At 37.2% G+C, this 26,150-nt stretch overlaps 2 protein-coding genes across 2 annotated transcripts in view; both read right to left on the bottom strand.

Annotated features, from left to right (window-relative positions):
* Window positions 1-25,712, bottom strand: part of LOC142337658 (uncharacterized) — a 34,416-nt gene extending 8,704 nt beyond the window's left edge. The window contains exon 1 of the mRNA XM_075387065.1: window positions 25,572-25,712. The gene's annotated coding sequence lies outside the window, so the exon portion shown is untranslated. The remainder of the gene's footprint in view (window positions 1-25,571) is intronic.
* Window positions 5,668-18,730, bottom strand: LOC142337657 (uncharacterized). Its single transcript, XM_075387064.1, has 2 exons — window positions 18,401-18,730; window positions 5,668-8,503 (listed from the first exon to the last, which is right to left on the bottom strand). The coding sequence occupies exon 2, from the start codon at window positions 8,501-8,503 to the stop codon at window positions 6,137-6,139; it is 2,367 nt and encodes a 788-aa protein (XP_075243179.1). The 5' UTR covers window positions 18,401-18,730; the 3' UTR covers window positions 5,668-6,136.
* Window positions 25,713-26,150: the final 438 nt, after the last annotated feature.

Raw genomic sequence — 26,150 nt, 5'->3', positions numbered from 1 at the left:
TTTCTTTTTAGCAATTCCATGTATGCTATAAAAAGATTATTTATACAAATAAGCTTATACAAAGAGTGAAAGCGATGGAAAAAAAATTGAAAAACTTATGCCTCAATTTAATTGTTTGTCGAGAAACGAATATTTTTTAAAAAAATCTCTTCAATGGTTGGTTCAGTTTTTGATAAGTTTTTCAATGGTAGTGTTTTGTATCTCTCTTGGCAAAAGATATCGATGGGCCAAAAATGACTGAACAAAAAAGCCAGGGTAGCATGAAGTTCATAGCCTCCAAATAAAATTAAGGGTTAGGATTGGAACAACAAATGGTTAGTCTGAGTATGCGTGCAGGGCAGAAAGATCTATCATAGCCCATTAAAAAAAAGTTGAAGCATGAAGCTATTGCAATGAATGTAGCATTAAGTAGTAGAGTTGCCAGCAATTCAGGTTATTTAAAAGAGAAGTGATTATTCAAAAAATCAATGTGAATTTAAACAAGCTATTGACTTGTAAAACTTCATAATAAATTATAATAAAAGTGAGACAATAAACAAGATTAAAGCCAATTTGATAAGTTAAACTAGGTTCTACCTTAAATAAACTAGTTTCTACCTTAAATCTTCCCGGGTTGAACACCATAAAAAATCTGGAGTAAGCATACCACATCATATATGATTCTTCGTAATCATACTAAGCCCCATATGGTTTTATGGAACCTTAGCAAACATACTGTGATCATATATGGCTGTCAGTAAACAAAAAAAACATTCAAAAATTTTGCAGGAACGTGAAAATGTTCAAAATTTTATTTGAGCTGAAACGACAAATGTAAAACTTTTATTTCTCAGCAATCATATATGGAATAATTACGTGCACAATATTCCAAGTTACTCCGTATAATTTAGTCCGGCAGCTCAGATTTTTTTGTCTCAGAAAAGCGGGAAAATTTTTCATTATGTACTGGTATCACCCAGTAGCCGAAAACTAAACAAAGACAAACAATTCACATTTTATATCAAAACATAACAAATTTCTTTAACTATTGTCCTTCAGTATTTTTTTTGGGAGAGCTACTGATGTTTTCAATGATGGTGCAATTACATCATCAATTATAAAGAAAAAAGCAAAATGAGAATTTTGATTTATGAATCTTGGCATCCTCATAAACATCATATATGGTTTTTATTAATCGTGCAAATATCATAAATGGTTCCCACTAACTATAAAAAGATTACATATGATTCGTACCATCATTAGTAGTAGAAATACGCATCTCACTAACAATACTGGTGAGGACATGGGGGAAATTTCCTGCAATAACTTATAACATCTCCAGTTATGTTTTTCGAGATGAGAGTTCGGGCATGAATGGATGAGTAATCAACAAGAAATCTAGACCAATCACGTTGTAAGGAGGATTCTATTTAATAGCAATCTTTTATTCGAGTCAGCCTTTTCTCATTAGAAATGGCAAACTGCAGTAACCGTTGTAATGACTTTTCGGCTTTTACCCAGTTCAATAGCTTCGATTTTAAATCTGTTCTTTTGACAATCAGCCATCTACGTATTTACAACGTGAAAACGTATTTACAACGCCATAAAGAAACAGTGTTCGAGAGTCAAAAAAAGCTTTTTGGATTTTTAACAAGCTCTTTCTCTTCGGCTTTCTCGCAGTAAAAAAATAGATCAATGAAAACTTAAAAGTTTTTGCTCGTAATTCAAGAAGTTTCCAAAATAACCAAAACACAACAATGACAAAACGTTGAAATCAAACTGATTTAAAAAGAAGGCAAGGAAAACTTCTAAGTTTCTTACCGTTTTCTTTTGAACTCATAAACCAATAATTTTCTTTTAGAAAAATACCTGTAGTTGTTTTCTGTGCTATTATTTGGCGTTAAATGAACCCAATGGAACAACTGATACTCCTATTGTACACAAAACTTCAGGACAATTTTTCTACAGAACGAGAAAAAGAAAAAACGAAATTAAATGACATGTAACAATTTTTCGCTGCTGTTTTTGGCTTCTAGAACAAACTGTTTTGGACTTCACTGTTTCGATTTTGCAGACTATTTGATTCAATGGAGGTAGTAATTGAAAATTATTATAACTTTTTCGATTAAAGAGAAGGATCAAACATAAATTTCAAATAAATCAAATTTCAATAATTTGCATCGACATCTAAGCTAAACTCACATTCCACGGTTAATTTGAAGCATGGTCCAATTGACAATTCAAAGTGTTGACCAAAACTTTATACTTGTCACTTAAGCAGAAGAGTAAGATTTTTGCATAAACACGAAAACGCTATTTTTTTCTGTTGAATATTTATGCTTCAATCGACTTTCTGATTTAGGTTCTCAACTGGCTTGCGTTTGACTGTTTAAATCACTAATACTTGTTCAATTTCATTAAAAAAATAATACTAATCAGGAAAATATTCTTTAAAAAACGAAAATCACAATTTTCATGTCGTATCTTCCTCGCCAATTCACGATATACCTTGTTATCTTGCATCCTAATTTTTGACGGGTTTAATAGGAAATTAACTTAAACGAAGTGCTTGTCTAAGGTTCATTCAAAAGCATAACAAAAAAGAACGGAATTTTTTTTACTTGCTGAAAAATGATTTTGAAAAACATGTGCTCAATTTAATTAAGGTCTAATTGGTTGCTGGTTAAATTGATCACACATGGATAGTGAGTAACAACATCAGATAAAATATTTAAAGAAAAAACGAAAAAATTATTTTTCAATACTGCTTCCTTCTCACTTGAAGTTTGTTTAAATTTCACACATACGTTCTAATTGATCCAAAATTTACTGAAACGTGAAATCACGATATACCAAAATCTACAAGCATGTATTAATTGATATATAAAAACATCAGTTTCGCTGTTAGAATGTTATCTTAAAAATCTACAAATCTACTATTTTAAATCTGTAACGTAAACATTGAAATAATTCTTTGTTTGGTCTGCTTTAAATTGTACAAATTTCAAAATTGTGCAATTACAGTACCTATGAATTAAAATTGACTTTTAATTAACAACTTGCCAAAATGCAAAATGATATAATATTCCACACTAATTTTTGTCATTTTATTCGTTAACTAAAAATTTTCAACTGGCGATCTTTTTTCGAACCTTCAGTTTCCGTGAAAATTTGTTTTTATTGCAAAATAATAGATCAGGCAATTGTTTTTTCTTCATCCATTTTAACAATGATTTTTGTGAACAATGATGTGTAATAACAGAACAGCTAAATATCTACTTAATCCCCAAGTAGTATCGATCGGGAACTTCCTTGGAATTATTCACCAATTTGGTTTTCTTCAAGTAATACCCTCTTAGTTACTTGGAAAGAGTTACTTTTGATGTAGAAACTAGACTTGTGGCATAGAAATGAATAACAATAGATTATCCCATGTGTTCACGCTAGCCGCAAAAAAACGCTTTGCGAAAAATGATAGCAAATATATCCAATTTGGAAATAATTTGAACAAATAAATTTGAAATACATTAGCTGAGTTTTCCTCGTTTTCACGCAGGTTGACAACTCCAATCTTATATCTACGGTGTTAAAAATATCCGAAATACTGGATGCATACTCGTTTTTTGGACATTGGCAAAGTAAGGGTTCTGATTGTGCTCTTCATAATTTAACATCATAATTTCGTTGTGGTCACAAGCACGGGTAAAGTAAAAAATTAAAAACTAAGCTCATAATTTTAGTAATTATTGCCGTAAAAATATACAGAGACACTTTGTATTGGCTAAAAAAACATAACTGGCAGATTGCCAGAAAATAGCCGCAAAAGCTTTGTAGATCTGCAGTCTAAAAAAACAGTAAAAAGACAGACCAAAAAAATCGTCATTTCATTGAAGGCTGATATGTTATATTTTGATTGAAAATCTGTACAAGTTTTTTCTGCCTCTATTATTTGCTCTCAAATAACCTTCATTTAGAGTGACACACACCCATTTGACCTTATCTCTTTGATAAAGTAAATAAAAGTCAATTTCTAAGTGAGGAAGTCATTTTTGAGAGTGAGGTAGGTCAAGTTCGACCAAAAATTTAATCACGCGAATGAACGAAAACACTCACTCTACTCAGAGAGAAAAATGACGTCACGCACGCACTTCAATTAATTTGCATGAACGAATAAGCAAAAAGCACATTTGAAGTGGTTGTGACGTCATATGGTCGTAACAAAAATCGCGACGAAATAAAAAACATAGCAGGACAAGTCTTGACGTACAATTCAAAGAATTTTCAATGAATAAACAGAAAAACTAGACCTAGAAGGGACTATGAGTGAATTGAGAAGAAAACCTTTTAAAAAAAGTCAGATCAAAAAATAATAAAAAAAACAGAAAATCAATGTCAAAATCCCGCATGTGAACAAAAAAACCACTAGCGAGAAATGAAAATTTAATTCAAACAAAAAACTAGGCCTCAAATGAGCTGTGAATGGATTGGGAAAACCATCTAGAACAAAATCCGATCCAAAAAATCGAAAAAACAGTAAAAATCAGAGTGAAATTGCCGCATGTGAACAAGAAAACCACTACCAAGAAACCGAATTTTTGTTCAAACACCGTTTTCTCACTCTACTTTAAAATTAGAGCGAAAAAAATTCACGCCGCAAAACCACTCGCTTTTTCGCTCCATTTCCTGTTTCGGCGTGACCAAAATCACTGCTCCAATTTGACTTCAAAAATCATGAAAATGTTTGAACAGATCTTAAAAAAAGTCTTTTCATTGAAGGCTGAGATTTTATATTTTGATTAAGAATCTGTATAAGTTCTTGCTGAGGTAAGTCACATGTGACCAAAAATTTAATCACGCGAATGAACAAAACATAGCAGGGCAAGTCCTGACGTACTATTCAAAGAATTTTCATTGGCGAAACAAGAAACTAGATCTAGAATGGACTATGAATGAATTGGGAAAACCATTTCTGAAAAAAATCAGGTCAAGAAATAAAAAAAAACAAAATCAATGTCAAAATTCCGCATAAGGACAAAAAAACCACTAGCGAAAAATAGAAATACTAGGCCTAGAATGAACTATGAATGCATTGGTAAAAACCATTCAGAAAAAAATCCGATCCAAAAAATCGAAAAACCGGTAAAAAGCAAGTGAAATTGCCGCATGTGAACAAAAAAAGCACTAGCGAGAATGCGAATTTTTATTCAAACACCGTTTTCTCACTCTACTTTAAAATTAGAGCGATAAAATTTCACGCCGCAAAATCACCTGCTTCTTCGCTCCATTTCCTGTTTCTGCGTGACCAAAATCACTACTCCAATTTGACTTCAAAAATCATGAAAATGTTTGAACAGATCTTAAAAAAGAGCGCGCTCGAATACAACTCAAATTGTAAAAAACCAAGGGAAGGCCAATGTGGTGTGCTGAATTCTTATCTTCTTGTTGCACGAGGTAGTTAGATTTACTGCATGAATGTACTAATCAAGTTGTTTGCGTGTGTGCATGCACAATTTCCAAAATGGGTTTTGATTATTTAGGTTTTCAGCTGAGCGGTTTGTCTTCTGATGCTGTGGATCGACAACTTCTATATATTCTTATTGAGTAAGTATATTCTCTCAAAATTAGCAAAATTTGAGGTTTCAAAATAGTTAACTTTCTGCTACTACCAAATTAGCTCTCTCCATTTACTAAGCAAATATTAGTTACAGCTTGCATCAATCTAGAATATTCTATCTGATAATGTGTACATGTTTAAATCAGTTTAATTGATTCGAAATTTTAAGGACCGTCACACTCCCCCACTTCAGGAAACTTCCGGGCACAAAAGTTTTCTTACTACAATTTTTCTTTGACGGTCAAAATTGAGTTTTCTTTACGAGTTTTGCCACTTTGTTCCAGTCCAGTTGTTATCAGTCGAAATAGAAAAGAAGAGCCAAAAGGGCCAATAGAATTCCGAGTAAAAAATATTGTATCCGAGATCCAAATTTGAATATTCAAGTCCAAGAATAAATAATTGAGAATTTATTGATGATGCTGTTCCTACGGCCATAGAAAGTTGATCGTATCATAGTTGGTTCCACCTGATTTGTCAATTGATTGCCAATTGTTAGTCCATCGTTTCTGCGGTATATTGTACTGCAAGAGTATTTTACAAATTTTAAACTGCACCGGTTGAATAGGGGTTTATCGGATGATTAACAGTTTGAACAGAATATGATCGATCAAGATTGTTAATAGACTCTGCAGTGACATTTGGTGCACTGGGGTATAGACTTTTTTGGGATCTGGTCATAGACTTATTTGAGCTTGGTCCTAGTTCGTCCTCGTCAAGACTTTTCAACTCTTTTAATCGGTTAAAAGCGCATGAAAAAACATGATTGTTCTCTTTCAGTATATTATGTACTGCTTCTATCTCATTTGGGTCATTACTGTGTATGATGGCGATCGGTTTATGAACCACTTCAATTTGTTGATCAGCAGTCAAGAACTTAGGCAAGTATTTACGAACAAATTTAAATTTATGATAGAACCAGATGAACAGCACATGTAAGGCCAGGTTGAGAATGAACACAATGACAGTCAAGGACAAGGATATCTTTATGGGAACATATTCGCTCAAGTGAGATTTTAATGTGGGCTTTAACATAAGCATATCAGAAGTGAAAGGTTTTGCAACGGTGACTAGGTCTTCACTATTTTTTACTTTTGGGCTGAACAATAATTCTGCTCTAACTTTTCTGAGTAAGTCTACGCCTGCTACGGTGCGTGACTCGAAATATGGTAGCTGTTCAACGTCTGGAATGGATGCCATCAGATGTGCAAGCGGGTCTGGTAGTTGAACATCTATAAACTTAGCTGTAATCTTGTCACAGCTTTCCAAGTCTGATCGAATTTTTATATTGTCGCCTATTATTACTTGAAAGTCACAATCCACTGTCATAATACAGATCTTACAACCTGGAATTAGACGATTCCATGACTTGTGCTTCGAGGCGAGACTGTATTCTCTCATTTCGTACGCATCTGTCGCTGAGGTAATGAGCCATATGCCGTATCCAAGATTGTCTGCCTGTACTTGAGTCGGTAGGTAATGAACTTCCGTGTCACATGTTTCGGCAGCTTTCAGTGGTGAGCTCAAAAATAGCGTTGCTAGGCATGAGGGATGATTTGCTTGAGATGCCAAAGGCTCCTGGCAAATGCGATACCGCGATGAGCCTAAGCAACTATCAAATTGGACTTGCGACAGTGTCATTGACTCCATTTGATCCTCCGAGATAGCAAGATATGGGTCCTCAATAACCCATTTAATTGACATTCTCGGTTCGTCCTGAGGCATTGGAATAACTTTTGCGCTATAAGTAGTAAAAACTGTCTGTCGTGAAGCTAACGGAATCGCAAGGGTTAACAGCAACCCTTCTTTGACTGTAATAACATCACGCAGAAGTTTGGAGTCATAATAGGAGAGTATGTCGGAATTTGGAGGTATGGCTAAAGATAGTCTGCTTCCAGAAAGAATTAACTCGTCGGCGACAGACTGTAAAATAGCCATTAAAGAAGCTTTTGGTACGATCGACATTGGAAGATGCTGTTCAAGTAAAGTCGAGATCGAATTTAGGATGTTTGTTCGATAAGTGTACACCGCGGCTCTATAGCTTTTAACATCAGCGTACAACAGTGACAGAAGTGATGCTGTGGTGTCAAAATTGAAATTCAGTTGTTGATTTGAAAACAACAATTGGGTGCAATCTCTCAATATATGAAAATTATTTTCAATGGCCTTCAATTGTTCTTGTACAACTTGCCAGTTCTTATTTAAAGTTTCTGTCATCTGTTTTCGTGCTTCCTCTATTTCCGCTAATTTATTGCTTACAATGAAGAATTTTGCGTCGTTGTCTGTTTTCATTTTCGATACGTGGTCGACTAGAATTGTAGTAACTGTGCCCAAATGTTCAATGTTTGCTGCATTTTCTTTTGCCTGATCTTGGCATGAACCAAAGATACCTGTCAGTCCACAATTGGCTGATCCTCCGACCATCATCCCTGATCCAAAGAGCCCAATTCCAGCCATTGCAAGGGCTCCTACGTGGGCTCCCCTTCTTTTTCTTGATGGTCGTTTGTCTTCATTTTTAAGGAATGTAGCTGTTTCATTTCTAATAAGATCAACGTCTGTTTGTGATTTTTTTACTTCATTTTCGACTTTTCTTAGTAGCCAATCTACATTAAAAGACGAGGTATTGGCCTGAAAGTTTGTTGAAAAATCCAGTGGGCAAGATGCTGATGGTAGATTCCATTTCTCATTCAAGTTTCGTAAAAGTGCTTTCAGTTCTGGCTTCACGCTGAAGTTGTACTTTGGGAAAGGAACCAAAAACTGTACTGGGACAAATTTTTCTGCCAATAATATTTTTGATTCTTCATTAAATAAGATTCCTTTTTGTAATACGTCGTCGTAAGTTTTCTTCGGGTCGTCTGCTTTGATTGATAAAATACTCGTTAGTAGGATATTCAAGGTTGATGCAAGCCTCATCTAAACATTAATGGATTTTTGAACTATTTAACCTTCTGATTTGTTTTAGATTTAATTTTCATCACTTTTCTCTTTTGCTGAGAAAGGTTCAGGTAAACTAAGTCTGTTTTGCAGGTAAGTTAGCTGAAGGCTGTTTTCAGTTGAAATGTTGAAAGTTGTACTTTGCTTTCTTTTGTTCGCTGTCAGCTTCGGCTGTCAGCAAATTGAGTGGCGTGGCCACATCGTGAACTGTTGCCAAAATGGCAGTTTTGTTGTCGTTGGAGGCAACAAAGTGTGGAGTGAGTCGTCTCCCTTCTCCTGTGCTTCCTCAGAGGGATCAGAGGTTGATTGGCCAATGATAGCGCTGGCTGTCATTTCCTTTCTTTGCTGTTGCAAGTGCTCTCTCTTCTCCTTCTGTTATGGAGTTTACAAACTCATTGCTTGAAGAATAAACTCAAGACTCTACTTAGACTCAACTACCTTTGACAACTACTTAATTTGACTTCTTTACTTTCTGCGTTTTGTTTTTCTAAGAATCTTGGTGAACGCTCATACTAAGTAAGAATTTTTTTTTAAGATACAATGGAGCCTAAGTTGATGGCGGCAATAATTGCCTTCAATAATCATCATGATTGGGACAAAAACATTGACTTTCTCGACGATGAACGAGAGTTATTTATTAAACGGTTTTCCGAATTCAAATTTGATGGAAAGGACTTGTTATTTTCTGGTGGAGTTGTGCCTACGATGGAGCAGGTGCAGCGTGAACTTGACAAAGTCCACTATAAATTTGATCGTCATAGACGGGGAAAACGTTATTTGAGAAAAGCCTTGATGAATGCTGGCTTTCGGATGCCAAGTTACTTAGGAGGTCTCACACGTGTAGTTGACGAGTAAGTTTTTTGTGTTTGTGCTTTAACTGTTTTCATCAAAACTGATTGTGTTTTGTGTGTTTAGGTTTTGTCGCTCCTGTCCCTACTGTTATAAGCAAGATCATAAAAATGATCGCTTTTTTATCGATGGAATAAGAGAAGGAGTGAAAAGGAAATTATGTTCTGAGCTTGGGATTGATTTCGAAAGGGATCCCGTAGATTTTGTATTGGGATCTACTGAGCTCGGGAAACCTGAAAAACCTTTGCCAAGGTCTGAGGATTTTTGGCAATGCTTGTTTTCAAGCATTTACTACCTTCTTACTGGAAAAAAATCAGGTAGTTTTTGGTGACTTTCTGGTTAACAACTTGTACAATGAGTTTCATTACTCTTGTTTTAAGGTGGAAAATTGACAAAATCACCTTGTCAGGTTATTCGCAGAAGGTGTGGTGAAAAGATGCTTGAACCTGAGTTCATAAAACTATGCTTGAAGCAACTGAAATATCTGTGTTCTCCTTTTGAAATATGTAAATCGAGGGACAGTGCCAACTCCGTTGGTGACCACTGGGTGGGTTATTTTCTGTTTTTTTTACTATAATTTTTTGCAATATAATAACTTTTCATTGTTAACGTGTTCTAGTGTCTTGGCCTTGCTTATCTGCTTGGTGTGGACTTGTGTGTATACTTTGAGTATCATAATGAGAATTCTGTTTGGGTGAGATATTATCATTCTGCTACATCTCAAAATCGTGGTGGAGCATTGCTTCTTTACAACGAAATAAAGAGAAATGGCAATAGAATTGGCTACCACTGCGAGCCCATAACTGAAATCCCTATCGAACAGTAAGTCTAATGTTCTGTTTTGAGTGTTCCATTTTGTTATTTTTGCAGCTTAACGAGAAATTCTGTCTCTTTTACGCGTAACATTTTCTTATGGTTTGAATTTTTGAAATGTTTAGCTCACAGAATGAATTTGACTCTTTCGGAGTTAATGGTGAGATCTGCCCGCGTGCTGCCAAAGTTTTGCGAGGCGATTGAAACTTCTGGTATTGAAATAAACTCAGAATTGCGTACTAAAACTTTGCTTTCATTTGCAGGTTGTTCTAAATTTGTGCTAATTGTTGAACTTTCCTATCGAGTCATTGTCTTTTGATAGACAGTAGCTGTAACTGAGGACATTATACTTTTGCTTCTGTACTTTTAAAGTCTCTGGTGACCAATCTACTCAAACAAAAATTTGATTTTCGATATTTTTTCTTGACACTAGCTACTCCCTAGGGGGAGGGTCAAGTCGCAAAATGAATGAAAAAACTGGGTATAGAGAGTGGTACCATTTGATCCCGTTTGGTGAGTAATGATTCCCAACCCCCCCTTTTAGGGGTCGGAAATCAATATTTTACATGTTATTTGGGTTTTTCCGACAGGAATTTGACTTGTTTTTTGGCATTTTTCCCAATTTTTACTTATTCAGTTGTTTAGTACTCAACACGATACCTGATTAAAACGGCTTGACTTTAGTTTGCTTTAATGGCTTCTTAGACAGTATGTCCTTTAGATTGTTTCATTTATTTTTAAAGTTATGTCAACAAATACTCAAAAATTGTTGTGCCATTTTTGACCACAATACGGTTTTTTCTTCCTTTTTTGTTGATTTCACTTTGCTCCCTTGCGTTCTGTGGAGAATTCAATTGTGAGAGCATTCGGCATCTACATGGACGTTTCTCTGGTAAGATAACCTTTTTCCTACATGCAGATAGATTTCTATTTTGTCATTTTTGAAAACATCAATGATCATTTTGCAAACCATTGGCCAATCTAGGCCGTTTTTGTCACATTCAAGCTGTGGAATTGACACTCGTTGAACGTTATGGTTCTGAACATGCTTTCTAAGGCCTACTAAGCAAGTTTTCAGGGTTGAATACGAGGCTTTATCAGTTTTTGTTAATTTTGTGACTAGGTTATAAACAAAGCGTTGGTTGTTTTTGTCAAATATCGAAACGACAGAGCCTTCTCCAATTTCTTCACTTTTTGAGTTTCTAGATAGGTTGCAACTGAAGTTCGCCAGGCCTTCCAGTGGTGATTCACGCGACACTGATTGAACGATAGAATGTTTTGTGTTTTGAATATCGTCTGTACTATAGAAGAGTTTGAAATCGGGTCCAAAGATTGCTTTCATTTGACCAGCTGTATTCTGCCTTTCTTTCTGCACTCGTGTTCGCCTTGTTGCGCCTACTACCAAATCTAGCAATGGAGAAGGCTGTTTCGGAGACATTTGGCTTGAACTTGGCAAAGACGTCAGATCTTGTTCTTGATTTCTGTCAAATTCTGTTTGACTTCTTTTCAGATCCAGTTTTGTTGCTCGAGATGGGCCCCTATTATATGCTAACCTCTCTGTGCTTTCTCGACAAGATTTTATGATGTTTTTACGTTTTTCAGTGTTTGTTAATCTGGCTCCTGGTATTGTGAAGTTTTCTTCGAGCATAGGGACTTCAACCGTTCTGAAACTTCTGTTTTTTGGTTTCACTGATTTTTCATGATTGTCAACATCTCGGAGAAACTGAACTCGCTTCTTTGTGTTTCTGGCTAATATCGGTGTCTCAAGTGGTGTAACTTGACCTTTGTTTTGTTTTTCCTGAGTTCTGGTTGTTACTGGTAAATTAACTCTCGGTGAAATCCTCTGGTTCGATTGCGCTGTTGTGTTTGCATCCATCTCAAATGGTTCTGGGAAATTAGCGAAAGGAAAATCCTCCTCATGTAGAAGTCTTAAATGGTCGTTTTCCTGATCGAGGTTTATATTTTGCGCTTCCCTTTCGTCATTTCCTTGTGCACCTTCTACATTCACTTGTTCCTGAGGTTCTATGTTTTCATCCTGTGGAGCAACCTGACGTTCAACAAGGATTTCACGATTTTCTGGTTCAATTAAATGCGGTGGAAGTGGGTGTACAGGAAGCGGTATTGCTATTGCTCCTGGTGCTTGATCAGGTGGTCCTGGTGGTCTTGCTATCTCGTAGCTAAGTGTAGTTGAAACTGGTTGATCATCCTCCTGCTCTTCCTGTTCTGGTGCATCCACTGCAAACGTTTGATCTAAGAGGTTTGGTATTTGTTCATCAAATAACTCTGGTTCCTGTCTATATTTTCCTAACGCTGGCTCTGGCACAAACAGCTTTGGGTCAATTTGTTGTAAATCAACAGGAGATTCAAGAGGCTCATATGGTCTTAGTCGAATTCTGTGTAAACATTGCGTGTAATTCGTTCCAACTTTCCGAATTAGATAATTGGAATGTGTTAAAACTTTTTCAACTCTATAAAGGGGTATCCAAACATTCATTGATTTGTTTCCAAAATCATTTTGGTTCATAAGTTTTGGGTTTAGAATTAGGCAAAATGAAAATAATTTTAGCGGTTGCGCTGCTGCTTTCTCATCAAAGTATCTGCGATATTGATGATACCTGTGAATTAGGTTGATTTTCGTTTCAGAAAATAATTTTTGCATTGCGTCCTGTATCTCAGTGACAAAATCTGATTTCAGATCTAAAGTTTTGATAGATTTATTGAATCGTACGTCAAGTGGTTTAATTGGTTCTCTGCCGTGAAAAATTGATGTCGGTGAGCACCCTATTGATGAATAATATGAAGTGTTGTGGATATACGTTGCAAGCGGTACGTACAGCTGCCAATTTGACCATTGTTCATTTGTGTTTAGCTTCAGAATTCTCTTCAATGCTCCGTGTGATCTTTCAACAACGCCTACACTTTGCGCATGCTTCAGTGTGGCATGCCGGATTCTGACCTCCAAGAGTTTGGAGAGCTCATGCATCAACTCTGCAACTAAATTAGTTCCAAGGTCAGATACTATTGTTTTTGGAATGTAGCTATGCTTGAAAAAGATTGAGGTTAGTTCCTGTGCTATTTTCTGAGCGTTAGCCGAAATTAAGGGTGTAGCAAACAGGTACTTTGAAAAAACGTCAATTCCTGTTAGGACAAATTTGTAGGGTGATGATCCTCTAAACGGGCCTGCAATATCTATTTGCATCATGTCCCCTGGGAACGACTGTAAAGAAGAGACTGGCTGCAAAAATGTTCTTAGCGATTTGTTTGATATTGCTTTTTGTTGAATGCACGTGAGGCAATTTTTGATCATTTGAATAAAGTACTCAGTAAAACCTGGGAAATAGAATCTCTCCCTAAATTCTCTGATTGTTCGCAAGATGCCTATGTGACCCGCTGTCCTTGAATTATGAAGGCGGTAAAGCACTTCTTTCCACAGCTGTTTTGGTAGGCAATATTGTAAGCAGGCTACTTTTCCTGAATGATCATAGAATTCTCTGTATAGGATGTTACTCTGAATTTTTAGCCGATTGAATTGCTTTCCGTACTTCTTTAGTTCAAAGGAGGCATATTTCAAATCGTCAACTTTATTTTTCTTTATCCATTCAATAACTTTTTTAATGACTTGATCCTTTTGTTGCTCGGCTTCTAAATTTAGCGGCTCTAATTTATCTGATATGTTTTTTAAACTGTCCTTGGGGTCATTCATCAAAACTGCATTAACTTGAGTTGGTTTACTAATGATGCGAACTGTTGTTGGTATTTCCGCCTGATCGTTTATCTTGTTAACGTGACTTTCAACTTGGGACAGCAATCCATCATCTAATCCAGTTTGCTTTAAACAGGATATGATATTCTGGTCTGTTTGTTCACGATTATTATCGAATAGGTTGCTAAAATTAGCCATTGAGCAAAGCATCACATCAGGTGATTTTGCAATTGTTTCGACCTCAATTTCTTGAACTGGAATACGATCTGATAGTTTCAATTGTATTGTTTGATCAGGGTCTGTTTGAACACGTGATAAGAAGTCAGCTGCATAGTTTGCTCTTCCGGGTATATGTGCTATGATAAGATTGTATGATAAAAGTCGATCAAGAAAGTTCCATAAAGATGGCGGTATTGACTTTGATTGGAAAAACGATGTTAAACTTTTGTTGTCGGTTAACACAATAACGGGTTTTTCTGTACCCCAGATGAAATGAGAAAAGTGCTCTAAGGCAAAGTATAGTCCAAGAAACTCTTTATAATAAATTGAAAATTTCAACTGTGCTTCGTTAAACAATTTTGTTCCGAAAGCAACTGGAGCATATGTTTTCTTCTGCCTGTTTTTCTGATCTTTGATATAATCCTCTATCATTAAAACAAATCCTGCTCCGTAGTAACTTGCGTCGCATAAAAGAACGTATTGAAGTCCTGGTTTTGCTAGTCTGAGCGTTAAATCAGTTGCCTTCTGTAGATCTTGTTTCAAAATTTCTAATGCTTTTTCCTGCTCCTCGGTAATTTGATGTTCTACGTTTTTTCTCAAAAGTTTATAGAAGGGTAGAAGCTTTTCGCCTAGGTTAGGTATGAAGTCTCTCCAAAACTGTAGGAAACCAACTAATCTTTTCACTTGCTTAACAGTTTTTGGCATTGTTAGTTTACTCAAAAATTTTTTAATTCTTTCCCGCTCTGGTTGGATACCTGCTGGTGTAATTACTTTTCCTAAAAACGTAATTTGTTGAACTCCAAATTGGCATTTATTTGGTGATAGCTTAAGTCCTGATTTTCTAATACATTCAAATATTTTCCTGAGGTTTGGCACCAGCTCCTCAAATTTTTCTACTCCACTTCCGATATCGTCCATGTATTGTGTGCAAATGTTTGCGGCTAGACACTGATCAAGATAGTGTCTAACAAAGGAACTAAACCCTGTGACTGACTTGCTAAGACCTTGGGCCAAGCACTTGTAGGCGTACGTTCTGGATGCAAAGTTGAATGAAAGCAGTTGGACTGAAAGGTCATCAGCCATTTGCACACAATGATAGGCTTGTGAGCAATCGAGTTTGTTCAGAAATTTCTTTCCTGCAAAATGGTTTGTTGCATCACTCATATTTGATATCGGGAAATTGCTGTTTATATAGTCATTCCTTAGCAGGTGATTGATACGCCTCAAGTCAATTAAGATTCTCAAGCGACCGGATGACTTTCGTTGTGCAAATACAGGGCTGCTATATTTAGAATGCGATAAGGTTGTTATCAGATTGTAATAGTGCATGAGAGCAAGTTCAACTACTAGTTCATCTCGCAAATGTATGGGCGTGAGTGGACTTTGTACGTAAACTGGTAAATTATGTTCCGGAGTCAACTTTATCTTAAGCTCGGTATTGTAACCAACGTCAAAACGGTGTTTAGCAAATATATCAGAAAATTCCACCAAGAGGTTTTCAACTTCGGACTTCTGTTCACGTGTTAAAATTGACTGTTCCCACTTAAAATTTTCGAGAAATTTTTCACGATCATCGTGACTCGATTTAGGGTTTATGCTTTCAAGTGTCTGAAAATGTTTTATTTGATCAAAAATCTCACGCTGTAGTGGCGGTAATGATTCAGGGTTAAAGCATGTTTCAGGTGTTGGAAACCACAATTTTCCATATTCAGGAGGAGGCCTGGAAGACATTTTTTCGGAGCAATTCATTTGAACTAACTGGTTAATTCCGTTTTCGAGATTATTTGGGTCTTGCACTTTAGCCAAAGCTATCAATTGCGGATCAATTTGGATAAGTTGGTCTGCCTGGGACTGGCTCAAAATCTCAAAGGAGGCGACCATTGTGTTCGCCTTAACGTGAACATAATGTTCTGTTATGTTGACAGCAGAAATCATTATTTTTCCGTGCTCATCAATTGAGCTGAGTGAGGATGTCAGTGCAATTTCAGTAGAATTTTCAAACTCGTCATTAGGGATTACTACCCCACTACATCCTGAAAAACTATCGGAATTTTCTTTCAGTGTGCATTCAAGAACTGCGTGTGAATAAGGTGGTATGGCATGTTTTTTGTTAAGGAAAATTGGAATTTTCTTCAGCTTTTTTAGGAATTTGGGTTTTTCGTTTTTGGGTCGAATTTCATTAAGCTGAACTGTCATATCTGGTAGTTTCAGTAAATTGTTCGAAGGGCAAATCCAAATTGAGTTTTTCTTAAAAAAGGGGTTGCCAAGTATGACAGAGTTCATTGTGGGCAATACAAGGAAATCGTCTGTGAATTGGTAATTTGCTATATAAAGTGTCAATCTCACGGCTTTATCAACTACGACTGGTGAACCGGACGCCATTTTTACACTTTTATAACGAGGTTCTACAAATGATAATTTGACCTTTCTAATTTGCATCTCACCTAAGAGTTTTTCTGGAATCGCATTAGCACACGATCCCGTGTCTATCAGTGCTTTTCTTTTAAGTTTATTGTCAAAATTCAAATGGACGTACGATAAGAATTCACCCTCTAGGGGTATTACTGCGCAAAGCTCTTTTTCTAAGTTTACGCTATCATCACTTTCTAAACAGTTTACTAATGATTCATTAGAGTGAGTTTTGTCTAAACTATTGTTGGACTCTAGTGGAACTTGTGGCTTTAGTAGTTTTTTGTTGATCGTTGAAATGGGAAATTTCCGGCACCTCTACGCTTTCCACGACTATTGAGTGAACACTGATTAGCTAAGTGATTCGGATATCCGCATTTATAGCAGAAAACACTAGCGTATTGCGTAGTCTCTATATGGTTCTGTGGGTCAGGTTGAGTAACTTGAACTACTGTCTGGTCTACTGCCTGTTCTTGCAAGGGTTGTTGATTCACTTGTACTGGAAAGTGTTGTTGATGAACCGGCAGACTGTAGTTATTTCTATAATAACCACGGCCTCGGTAATTGTTTCCTCTGTAGTTATTTCTGCCACGATAGCCGCGTTCGCTACCTCTGACTCGTCCTCTCCCCCTTGAAAAACCACGATAATTATTACCGGAGTTTTGGTTTGAACTTCGGAAATTCTGCTGATTTATTTGCGATTGCTCCTCAAACTGTTTGGACAGTTCACTGACCTTATTGTCCATTGCTTCCTGTGATTGTGTCAGTTTGGAGAGTGCATTGACTAAATTTTCTGAGATTGTGCTACTCATCTCATTGAACGCACCTTCAGTATAGTCGTCCATTCGGCATAGATTATGAATTGTCAGCTGTCGTCTCGCTAACAAACATAAGTCGTCAACTGTGTTATTATCAGGCTGCTCTAAAAGTTTTGCTCTTAACCAACTTGGCATGCATTTTTTAAAATATCTTTTAATTTGATTTGCCCGTTCAGTTTGAGTAAAAAGCAAATTCTGAGCGTTTTGTGCGTCAGCGGCCGCGATGCGCGCGGCTTCTGCACCTGCGTCTAATGCTGGGTTTGCTGGTGGCACTGGCGTTGGCTCTGGATCTGGGTATGCTCTGAGCGCCATGTCTCTCAGTGTTACTAAGAAATTTTCTGGTGTGTCTTTCTTCGGGTCAAACCTAATTCCTTCTAACTTTATTTTATGAAGCTCCTGTAGTTGAGGGTTGCAGAAATTATTTCTAAGTGCTGCTAAACTCAGATCTAAGTTAGCTCTTGTAGCGTCGTCTAGTGAATTGTTAAAGTAACGCAAAGCGTCGTCTTTCAAGTGTATAGAGAGAAAGTTTGCCTGTTGTGCACCTGGAATTGCTGCTACACCTATTATGCTCCGTAGAAGTCTTTCAAACTCATTAAAACTTTCGTTTTCTTTCCCTCCATAGGCTTTCAACGTAATGTTTGGGTTAGCTGCCATAACTTTAGGCAAATAGTAGAATAATTTCCTAAGATTTTTATGTCAATTTTGATCAACCTGATTTTTGTGTTAGTAGATTTTTGCGTACCTTAGGTTCTCAAACTCATAGCCTTCTATACTATCTTGCACTTAGTTACATCTTATCTCAGACTCAAGTTCGTTGTTGACTTAGAACTATGTTTTATGCCTCTGATTCCGACTTAAGGTTAATGTGGTCAATCAAAAGCTTGATATTTTTGGAGAAATATGAAAAACATCATTATAAGTTATCAGTTATCACGCTCCAATTTGTGATTGTTATCATACTGTTTGGTATCAGACTGATGATTTCAAACAATTGAAAGTGATTGAGCGTTCATCAAGTTTAGAGCATTTTAAAATTCACTGCAAAATCTGAATTTTGTAACGAACCCTTGGAGAGCTGCTTCTTGATGGCACCTGTGAAATTTCGGCCTTTTCGTCTTTCTCTAGCACGGGTGGTGTAGTAGGTTAAGTTGCTCTAGGTGCTGACTTGTTGACCAGATACTGCCGTGATCTGTTTTTTAGCCAATCGTCTGCTGTTGGAGTTGTCTTCCTTCCTGTCACCATGTGGTGTGCTGAATTCTTATCTTCTTGTTGCACGAGGTAGTTAGATTTACTGCATGAATGTACTAATCAAGTTGTTTGCGTGTGTGCATGCACAATTTCCAAAATGGGTTTTGATTATTTAGGTTTTCAGCTGAGCGGTTTGTCTTCTGATGCTGTGGATCGACAACTTCTATATATTCTTATTGAGTAAGTATATTCTCTCAAAATTAGCAAAATTTGAGGTTTCAAAATAGTTAACTTTCTGCTACTACCAAATTAGCTCTCTCCATTTACTAAGCAAATATTAGTTACAGCTTGCATCAATCTAGAATATTCTATCTGATAATGTGTACATGTTTAAATCAGTTTAATTGATTCGAAATTTTAAGGACCGTCACAGCCAATAATAGCCCCAGCTAACGCTGTGCGGCTATTAATTACTTCATTGGCATCTGCTATTTATTTTGTTCCGATTCCCGGATGTGAGTTTCTAATTTCGAAACTTTTCATGCAATTGTTTTCATCAGTTTGAGATCATTTGATGTTAGAATCGGGTTTCTATGGGTGGATGAACTTCTGACATCTGATTGATAGTCCCATGAGATATTAATAGCGCTAACGCAAATACCAAAACTAGAATCAGGTGTAGATTTGTGGCCACTATTCATTGACACAAAATTTGAGCTCATTCTTTGCTTTGTGAAACTTTAATAGAATAAAGATTCTTAGCTTATTGACGTTTCATAAAAAAAATTGGGGGATAGTTTCTCCCATTCTCGGTGTTTTCTTTCTCTGCTTGACCTTCTCGTGTCCCCAAAAGGTTGCTCACCTTCAGTTACAGGAACGTCCTCGATGTTATCAGTTGATGCCAAGTCTGTCCCCACTGCTGTCAGCCTGTTGTTCAGTACAAGGCTGATCGGTAGATTGCCGTGATGTGTTCAGCCGCCAATTGCCACTGACAATTGTTTTATTCGCACTATCCCGCTGAATTAATGAGTTATTCATTCCTTTGCAGACAACCAAGGTACCTTGAATTGTTGGTGAACTGCTGGGCGCTTTGAAGAAGAGTACCTCACACAATTCAAAGTCTGAGACTGTTGGAAGTCACATTTCGCGCTTCTGCAGGAGATTCAAAAGAGATTTGCGCTCGTCTTTGAGGTCTTTCAGTGGATGGGTTATTACATATGTTGTATACCTCATGACTCACACCATTGTTTTACGTCACCGCTAACAAAATTATTACTATTACTTTATCGGTAATGCTTTTTGGGTATCTCAAACCTGCCAAAGGTTTGGCTGGAGTTAACCGTTACCGTTTACTAAATTTTTTGTCAACAGTGAAGGCATCAATTTAACCTGCTCCCGCGTCCACAATTGTAAAATTCTTTCCCCAATCAATTACATGGCTGTCTCAAAGATCTGCTTCTAGCCGCGTGAAACTGCTTTCACCAGAATATGCCTTTTGTAATGGCATGCTTAACATTTACTAACAAAGCGCAGAATATTTAGTCTGATGCCAGACCATCAGGCTACCATTCGTACTGCTATTTGGTTCTCTGTGGGTTTTTCAAAAGATTTCGCCAAAGATTCTCATTCGAGTGCAATGAAAGGCACAGCACCAGGACAAAATGTTCCGCTATGGATCATCAGAACATTCTGCCATCGTTCAAATCCTTTCTGTGCTTCAGAGCACTGTTTCAATTTGCCGTTTTTTCTTCTTTTTGATAGCATCGTGGAGTAATCATTTCAATTCCAGCTTATTTCTTATGTCTGGCTGGGCTACCAAGTCGGACTGCACGAAAGAATGTTGTTTGAAGTGAACCAGGCTCACTCGGAGTCATTGTCGTTGTCAAAGTCTACTCTGCTCTATGCATTGGTATGAGAAATTTGCTAACTAGGTGTTTACTTCATTGGAAGCCGAATCCAATCAGTGCTTTTGGCCATCTCGTGATTCTAGATAATGCCGTTTTTTCTTCGTCTCGCGTTAGGAGATATTTTAGAAGTTTGTGGTCAGTCTGAAAAGTGATTCTCCTTCAGAGGAGTTCTATTAATCATATGACCACAAAGAAAATTGCAGGTACCTCCAATTCTTTATTGGTGTAATTATATGCAGCTTGTAACAAATTCCCGAAAAAGCAGATTACAGGATCCTATAAGTTAAAGAAAAACCAGCCTACTGCTTTTTTTAGAGGCGTCAAACTCGTTAATTGTCTGATAATAACGTTTTTGGTAACCACGCCTCGCAATCATTTCGCTGGAGTAACCCTTACGGTTTCTAAAGTTGTTTCCAGCAACGAAGGCTTCAATCTAATTTGATCCCATGTCTAAAATTAATTTTTCCCTGATTATCACCATAGCCCTAGTCTAGATGAGTCGTTCTCAAATGTCAGCCTTTGGCCTTTGCGGGATATTTTTTCCCGCAAAACGCTTGTTTGTTTGGCCTGCCTAACATAAAATAAAATATCGAAGGACTTCTTGACTGATGCCGGGCCATTACACTAACATCATTGCTTTATTTTCAGCTTTACTTGACGAGAGATTTTGACGAGACAACAATCCTCAGTTTGGGTGGAATTAAAGACAACACCACCAAAGATCGTTACGTTATGAATTTTCAGAGAATCTTGCCGTCGCTCCATTCCTTTCTTTTCGTCATAGCACCGTTTCCAGTTTCCGTCTTTTACTCTTTCGACGAAATTTTGGAAGCGGCAGCTTAATTCCAGATCGGTTCTGATATCAGAATGGTTGAACAGGTAGAATTGTACAAAAAAATATTGTTTGGAGCGAATCAGATTCAAATACTACTGTCATTGCTGTCAAAGTCTAGGCTGCTCGAAGCATCGGAATTTGCTCTTTTCGTGTCTATTTTAAATTGAAGTTGAATCCCAACAGCGGTATTCCCATCGAACATTCAGTTTTCATTGAACTCAGAAACTTCAGGTGATGGCCATCCTTGGACTCAGTACGTCTGAAAATAACGGAAGTTTTGCAATCTCGCTCCAAATGTGTGATATGTCGGCGCTATGAACACCTGTATCAACTTGTTTTACAATGGACTGTCTTCCTGTAATGCACTCTCATTTCACTGACATATTAATTACGTTTTTCCGGGAATTGTAAACTCTCATCTCCGTTTGGGATCACGTTTGTCCCAGGATTTTTTCTTTATCGCAGAAGTTTTTGATTTGGCCAAAATCACCTGACAGTCTGGAGTTTACTTTTAACTACCTTGCCACAGTGCTTCACATGTCGCCTTGTTTGTTCAAAACAGAAAACGACTTGCTGCTTAGATGTTTACTTTTACACCTATTGCATAAGTTACCATTGGCTTTATTAGCACTTCACTCTCTCGCACTTGAGCATATCTTCTGAAAAATCCTCTTGAAATTGTATCATTTCTTTTATCACTAACGGTTTATAAAGTGTATGTCTTGCAAAAACAGTTGCTTAACTTCTGAACCGTAGCATTTCTGTCATCTCGGAGAGCGACATCGTTGGTTTAGTTTTGAAGGCGTCCTGAAGTAGTAAATGCGCATCAGGTTCTCTCAAACTGAGACAAATTCTACTGTTACCAACTCCTCTTTCAAGTTGGTTACTGTTCTAAGCGTTTAGAAGTCGTATTAGCGTGCTTCCTCTATGAGTTGCGCTAGACAATTGTCATTGGAATCTCTTACGCCTTGGACCACGGACAGTAATTATTCCTTTGTGTCGCTATGGCTCTCTACTTGAGATGTAGATCTGAATTGTAATTCTAATCTTTTTAGAAGAATAGCTTTTTGATACCTATAAGTGTCCTAAAATTCTGAGCTGACTTTTGACCACATACACACATGACGGATTTGTTAGCAGTATATACGCGATGATACTGTCGGTGTTAATTTTGTCCTTTCTTCACTGATTTTCAACATAGCGCGCAGAATACCGTATTGTCGTGCAGAGATGGACATAGCAACGTATTCAGCATTCTGCGGGTCCCAATTTTGTATGTCGCTTACTTATCTGGATACTATTTTTGTGGTCTCGAGCTGGACTCAACTAAATTCATTAAAAATTTTGCATGTTTTTGAATTTTTTTAAATAATTTGATCAGCATTCAACTTGATTGGCATGTGAAATGCAATCGTTCGTAAAAGTAAAGTACTGTAAGTAAAGTATATCAGCTAAATTCAGTCAACATTACTTCGGCCGTTTCTTTTCACTTTCATATCAATCGACGCATAATCATCAGAAGTTTAATAGATTTTTTTAAGATAAACTGAGAAGCTTACTTTCATAAGAAATCCAAAGCCAGTTTTCTACAAGCAATCAAATTTTGAGTCCCACGTGGAATCTGTCCAGCTTGCCCAAAAATTTTTTGAAATCATAATGCAGTCTTGCTGAAAAATATTGAGGCATGAGCAAGTAGAACCAACTTCACGTGGGACTCAAAACACAGCTGCTTATGGAAAACTAGCCAACTTGTATCTGGATTTAGTCGGTACCTAAGCTCGATCTATTTAACTTCTAATGATTATGCGTCCATTAATATCAAAATCGAAAGAAACGCCCAAAGTTATGTTGAAGAAACTTGGCTTCTAAAGCAGTCTACCAAGTAACATTGCATTTAGTGCGTTTACTTCTGTCAGCGAGTATAGAATATAGATCTGATTCTCGGACGTGATTGTCCACTTTCGCTACTGTCATGCAACCGAACTCTTCAGTTTGAGTTTAGTGCACGTTAAAATCTTGCTTCTGCTTTGCATAATTTTAAATTTTGATATAAAACTGATAGTTCAAAAAGATATTGATAGCACCAAGTCAAAATTTCGTGAGGTTTTATTCGAAACTCTTCCTCCCATGTACAAAAGTTTGGAACTTTTCCAACTTTGAGGCTCCCTTTCAATCTAGTTTTTTTTGGAAAAAAATCTTCATGCCAATAATTTTGTATGTTTCAACAGCATTTTTTGAGCATTAAGGTATCTGTTTTTATCTTTTCATTGCGTGTGGGTAAAAGTGTATAGAGAAAAAGGACATTTTCTTCTAGCCCCTCCTGGCTTAGTGTTGACCCCTTTATGCGTGTTTAAACATACCCGGTTCGAATCCTCCCATTTTATTGGGGGGGGGGGGGGTAATTTGTATATGGGGGTAAATTGATGTAAGAGTGTGGCGGTAATTTGTTCAGAGGGGTTAAATTGATGTAAGAGTTGGGCTGCAATGGGAGGACTTTTGAGGAATTACCCCCCCCCCCCTTGACTAAAATTAAAATTTAACAGTGGGCTGCAATGGGAGGACTTTTGGAGACATTAACCCCCCTGACTAAAATTGCCATGTAAGAGTGGGCTGCAATGGTGGAAATTTGAGGAATTACCCCCTGACTAAAATTGCCATAAAAGAGTGGGCTGCAATGGGAAGACTTTTGAGGAATTACCCCCTGGTGTAAGTTTGGGGGTAATTTGTTCTGAGGGGGTAAAGAGATAGAAGAGTGAGGGGGTAATTTGCTGAGATGGGGCAATTCTAACAAGTATTAATCATATACATAGACCGTCAAAAGTTGGACAAGCATTGGTGGTCTGGAGATTAAGGAGAACCAGCTGAGGGTACAGAGGTTGTGGTTTCAAGACTGGCAGTTTTCAATTATGGGGGTTAAAAAATGTAAGATTGAGGGGGTAAAACGATGTAAGAGTTGAGCTGCCAAGGGGGGTAAACTGGTGTAATAGTGAGGGGGTCATTTGTTCAGAGGGGTAAAATTATGTAAGAGTGAGGGGGCAATTTGCTGAGATGGGGCAATTCTAAATGTATTAATCATATATATAGACCGCCAAGAGTTGGACAAGCATTGGCGGTCTGGAGGCTAAGGAGAACCAGCTGAGGGTACAGAGGTTGTGGTTTCAAGAGTAGCAGTCTTCAAGTAGGGGGGCTAAAACAATTTAAGATTGAGAGGGTAAAATGATGTAAGAGTTGATGTGCCAGGGGGGGGGGGGGGGGTAAAATGTTGTAAGAGTGAGGGGGTAAATTTTTCAGAGGGGGTAAAATGATGTAAGAGTGGGGCTGCAATGGGAAGATTTTTTAGTAAAATGCAGCTCAAAACTCTTATATCTTTTTGGGCTGCATTGGGCTTCCAACGGGGGTAAAATGGTGTAAGAGTGAGGGGTAAAAGACAAATTAACACCCCACTCTTACATCTTTTTGGTTTGTCAAGGGGGGTAAAATGATGTAAGAGTTCGGGGGTAATGGAGAAATTACCCCCGAACTCTTACGTTCGACCCGGGTACTGTTAAAGTTTAGTAGGTTTACATATGAACATTTATGATGAATATGCATTTATTAAAAGCTAGCATAGCTATGTTTGCATACATTTGTTGCTGCATACGGTTTTTAAGGTTTTTTAAGGAAACTATTTAGAAGTGCCTTCAATCTACCTAGACTTTCTTGTTTCAATGAAATGCAAATATCGCTCTTACAGTTCGCGAAAAGTTAGATTTTGGGGGTGTTAAAATAACGGCTATATAGAATTGAGGGGGGGGGGGGGTAGCAGAAAATATCCGAGAAATATAACCCATAACGTAACGAAAATACCCTAAAATAAATTACCCAAAAAATATCCATACAAAGTAACAAAGTATATAGCAAGAAGTTAACCAAAAAGTATCCAAATTACCCAACAGTTTAGGGGTAAACTTTGGCTCGGGTCAAATAAGGTTCTTTATAGGGAGGGGGTTTGTAGTCGTAAAGAGCTATGCGAAAATCCTCGAGTGATCACCCGGATGATAGAATATGAAATTAACCGGAGTGAAGAGTGGATACACCTCTAAAGGGAAATTGTCGCTTGGGCAACCAATGTAAAAACAGAATATAGGGAGTTTCATAAAATTGAAACGCAAGCGAAAAAGTTCGAAAAAAAATCAGTGCATACATGAACCTCAATATGCCGATATTTGCAGGTTTTGAATTTGAATATTGACCTTTGGAACGTTCGCTGAACTATATAGCATGAGGTTAAAGAAAAGGTCCCATAGAAAAGGTTAATGTAACTAACGTGTTTTGCCGCAGTTTCTCGAATTAGCTATAAAGAGCTGTTATTTGTAGCGCACGGATAATAAATTGAACAATGAGTATTTTATATAAATTATTTGTTCAACAGTATGCTGATGTACGTCGAAGTAGGTGGCCGCCGTATTGGCCGACAGGGCGTTTAGCCGACAACCAAAAAATGAGAAATTTAGCCGACAATTTAAGTAAAATGAGCAATAAAACTTATTCTGAAGCTGCGATTGGCCAATTTAAAACACTATTTCGTAAGCGGACACATATAACGCAATTTTTTCATCAACTAGTGTAATTAACGAAGGTCTATCCGTGGTCGGACCGTATTTAACCGCATCTGGCCATGCCTCGCGGGCCATGGCCAGCGAGGCATGGCCAGATGTGGTTAAATACCTTTGTTACGCTAGTTGATAGACCTTCGTTACACTAGTCGATGAAAAAACTGCGGTATATTTGTCCGCTTACGAAATAGTGTTTTAAATTGGCCAATCACAGCTTCAGATTAAGTTTTATTGCTCATTTTACTTAAATTGTCGGCTAAATTTCTCATTTTTTGGTTGTCGGCTAAACG

The sequence above is a fragment of the Convolutriloba macropyga genome, chromosome 4 (assembly GCF_964194025.1).
Source record: "Convolutriloba macropyga chromosome 4, txConMacr16.3, whole genome shotgun sequence".
In the NCBI taxonomy this organism is placed as follows: domain Eukaryota; kingdom Metazoa; phylum Xenacoelomorpha; order Acoela; family Convolutidae; genus Convolutriloba; species Convolutriloba macropyga.
The sequence above is the reverse complement of the archived record's forward strand: the minus strand, read 5'-3'. Positions and strand labels throughout refer to the sequence as shown.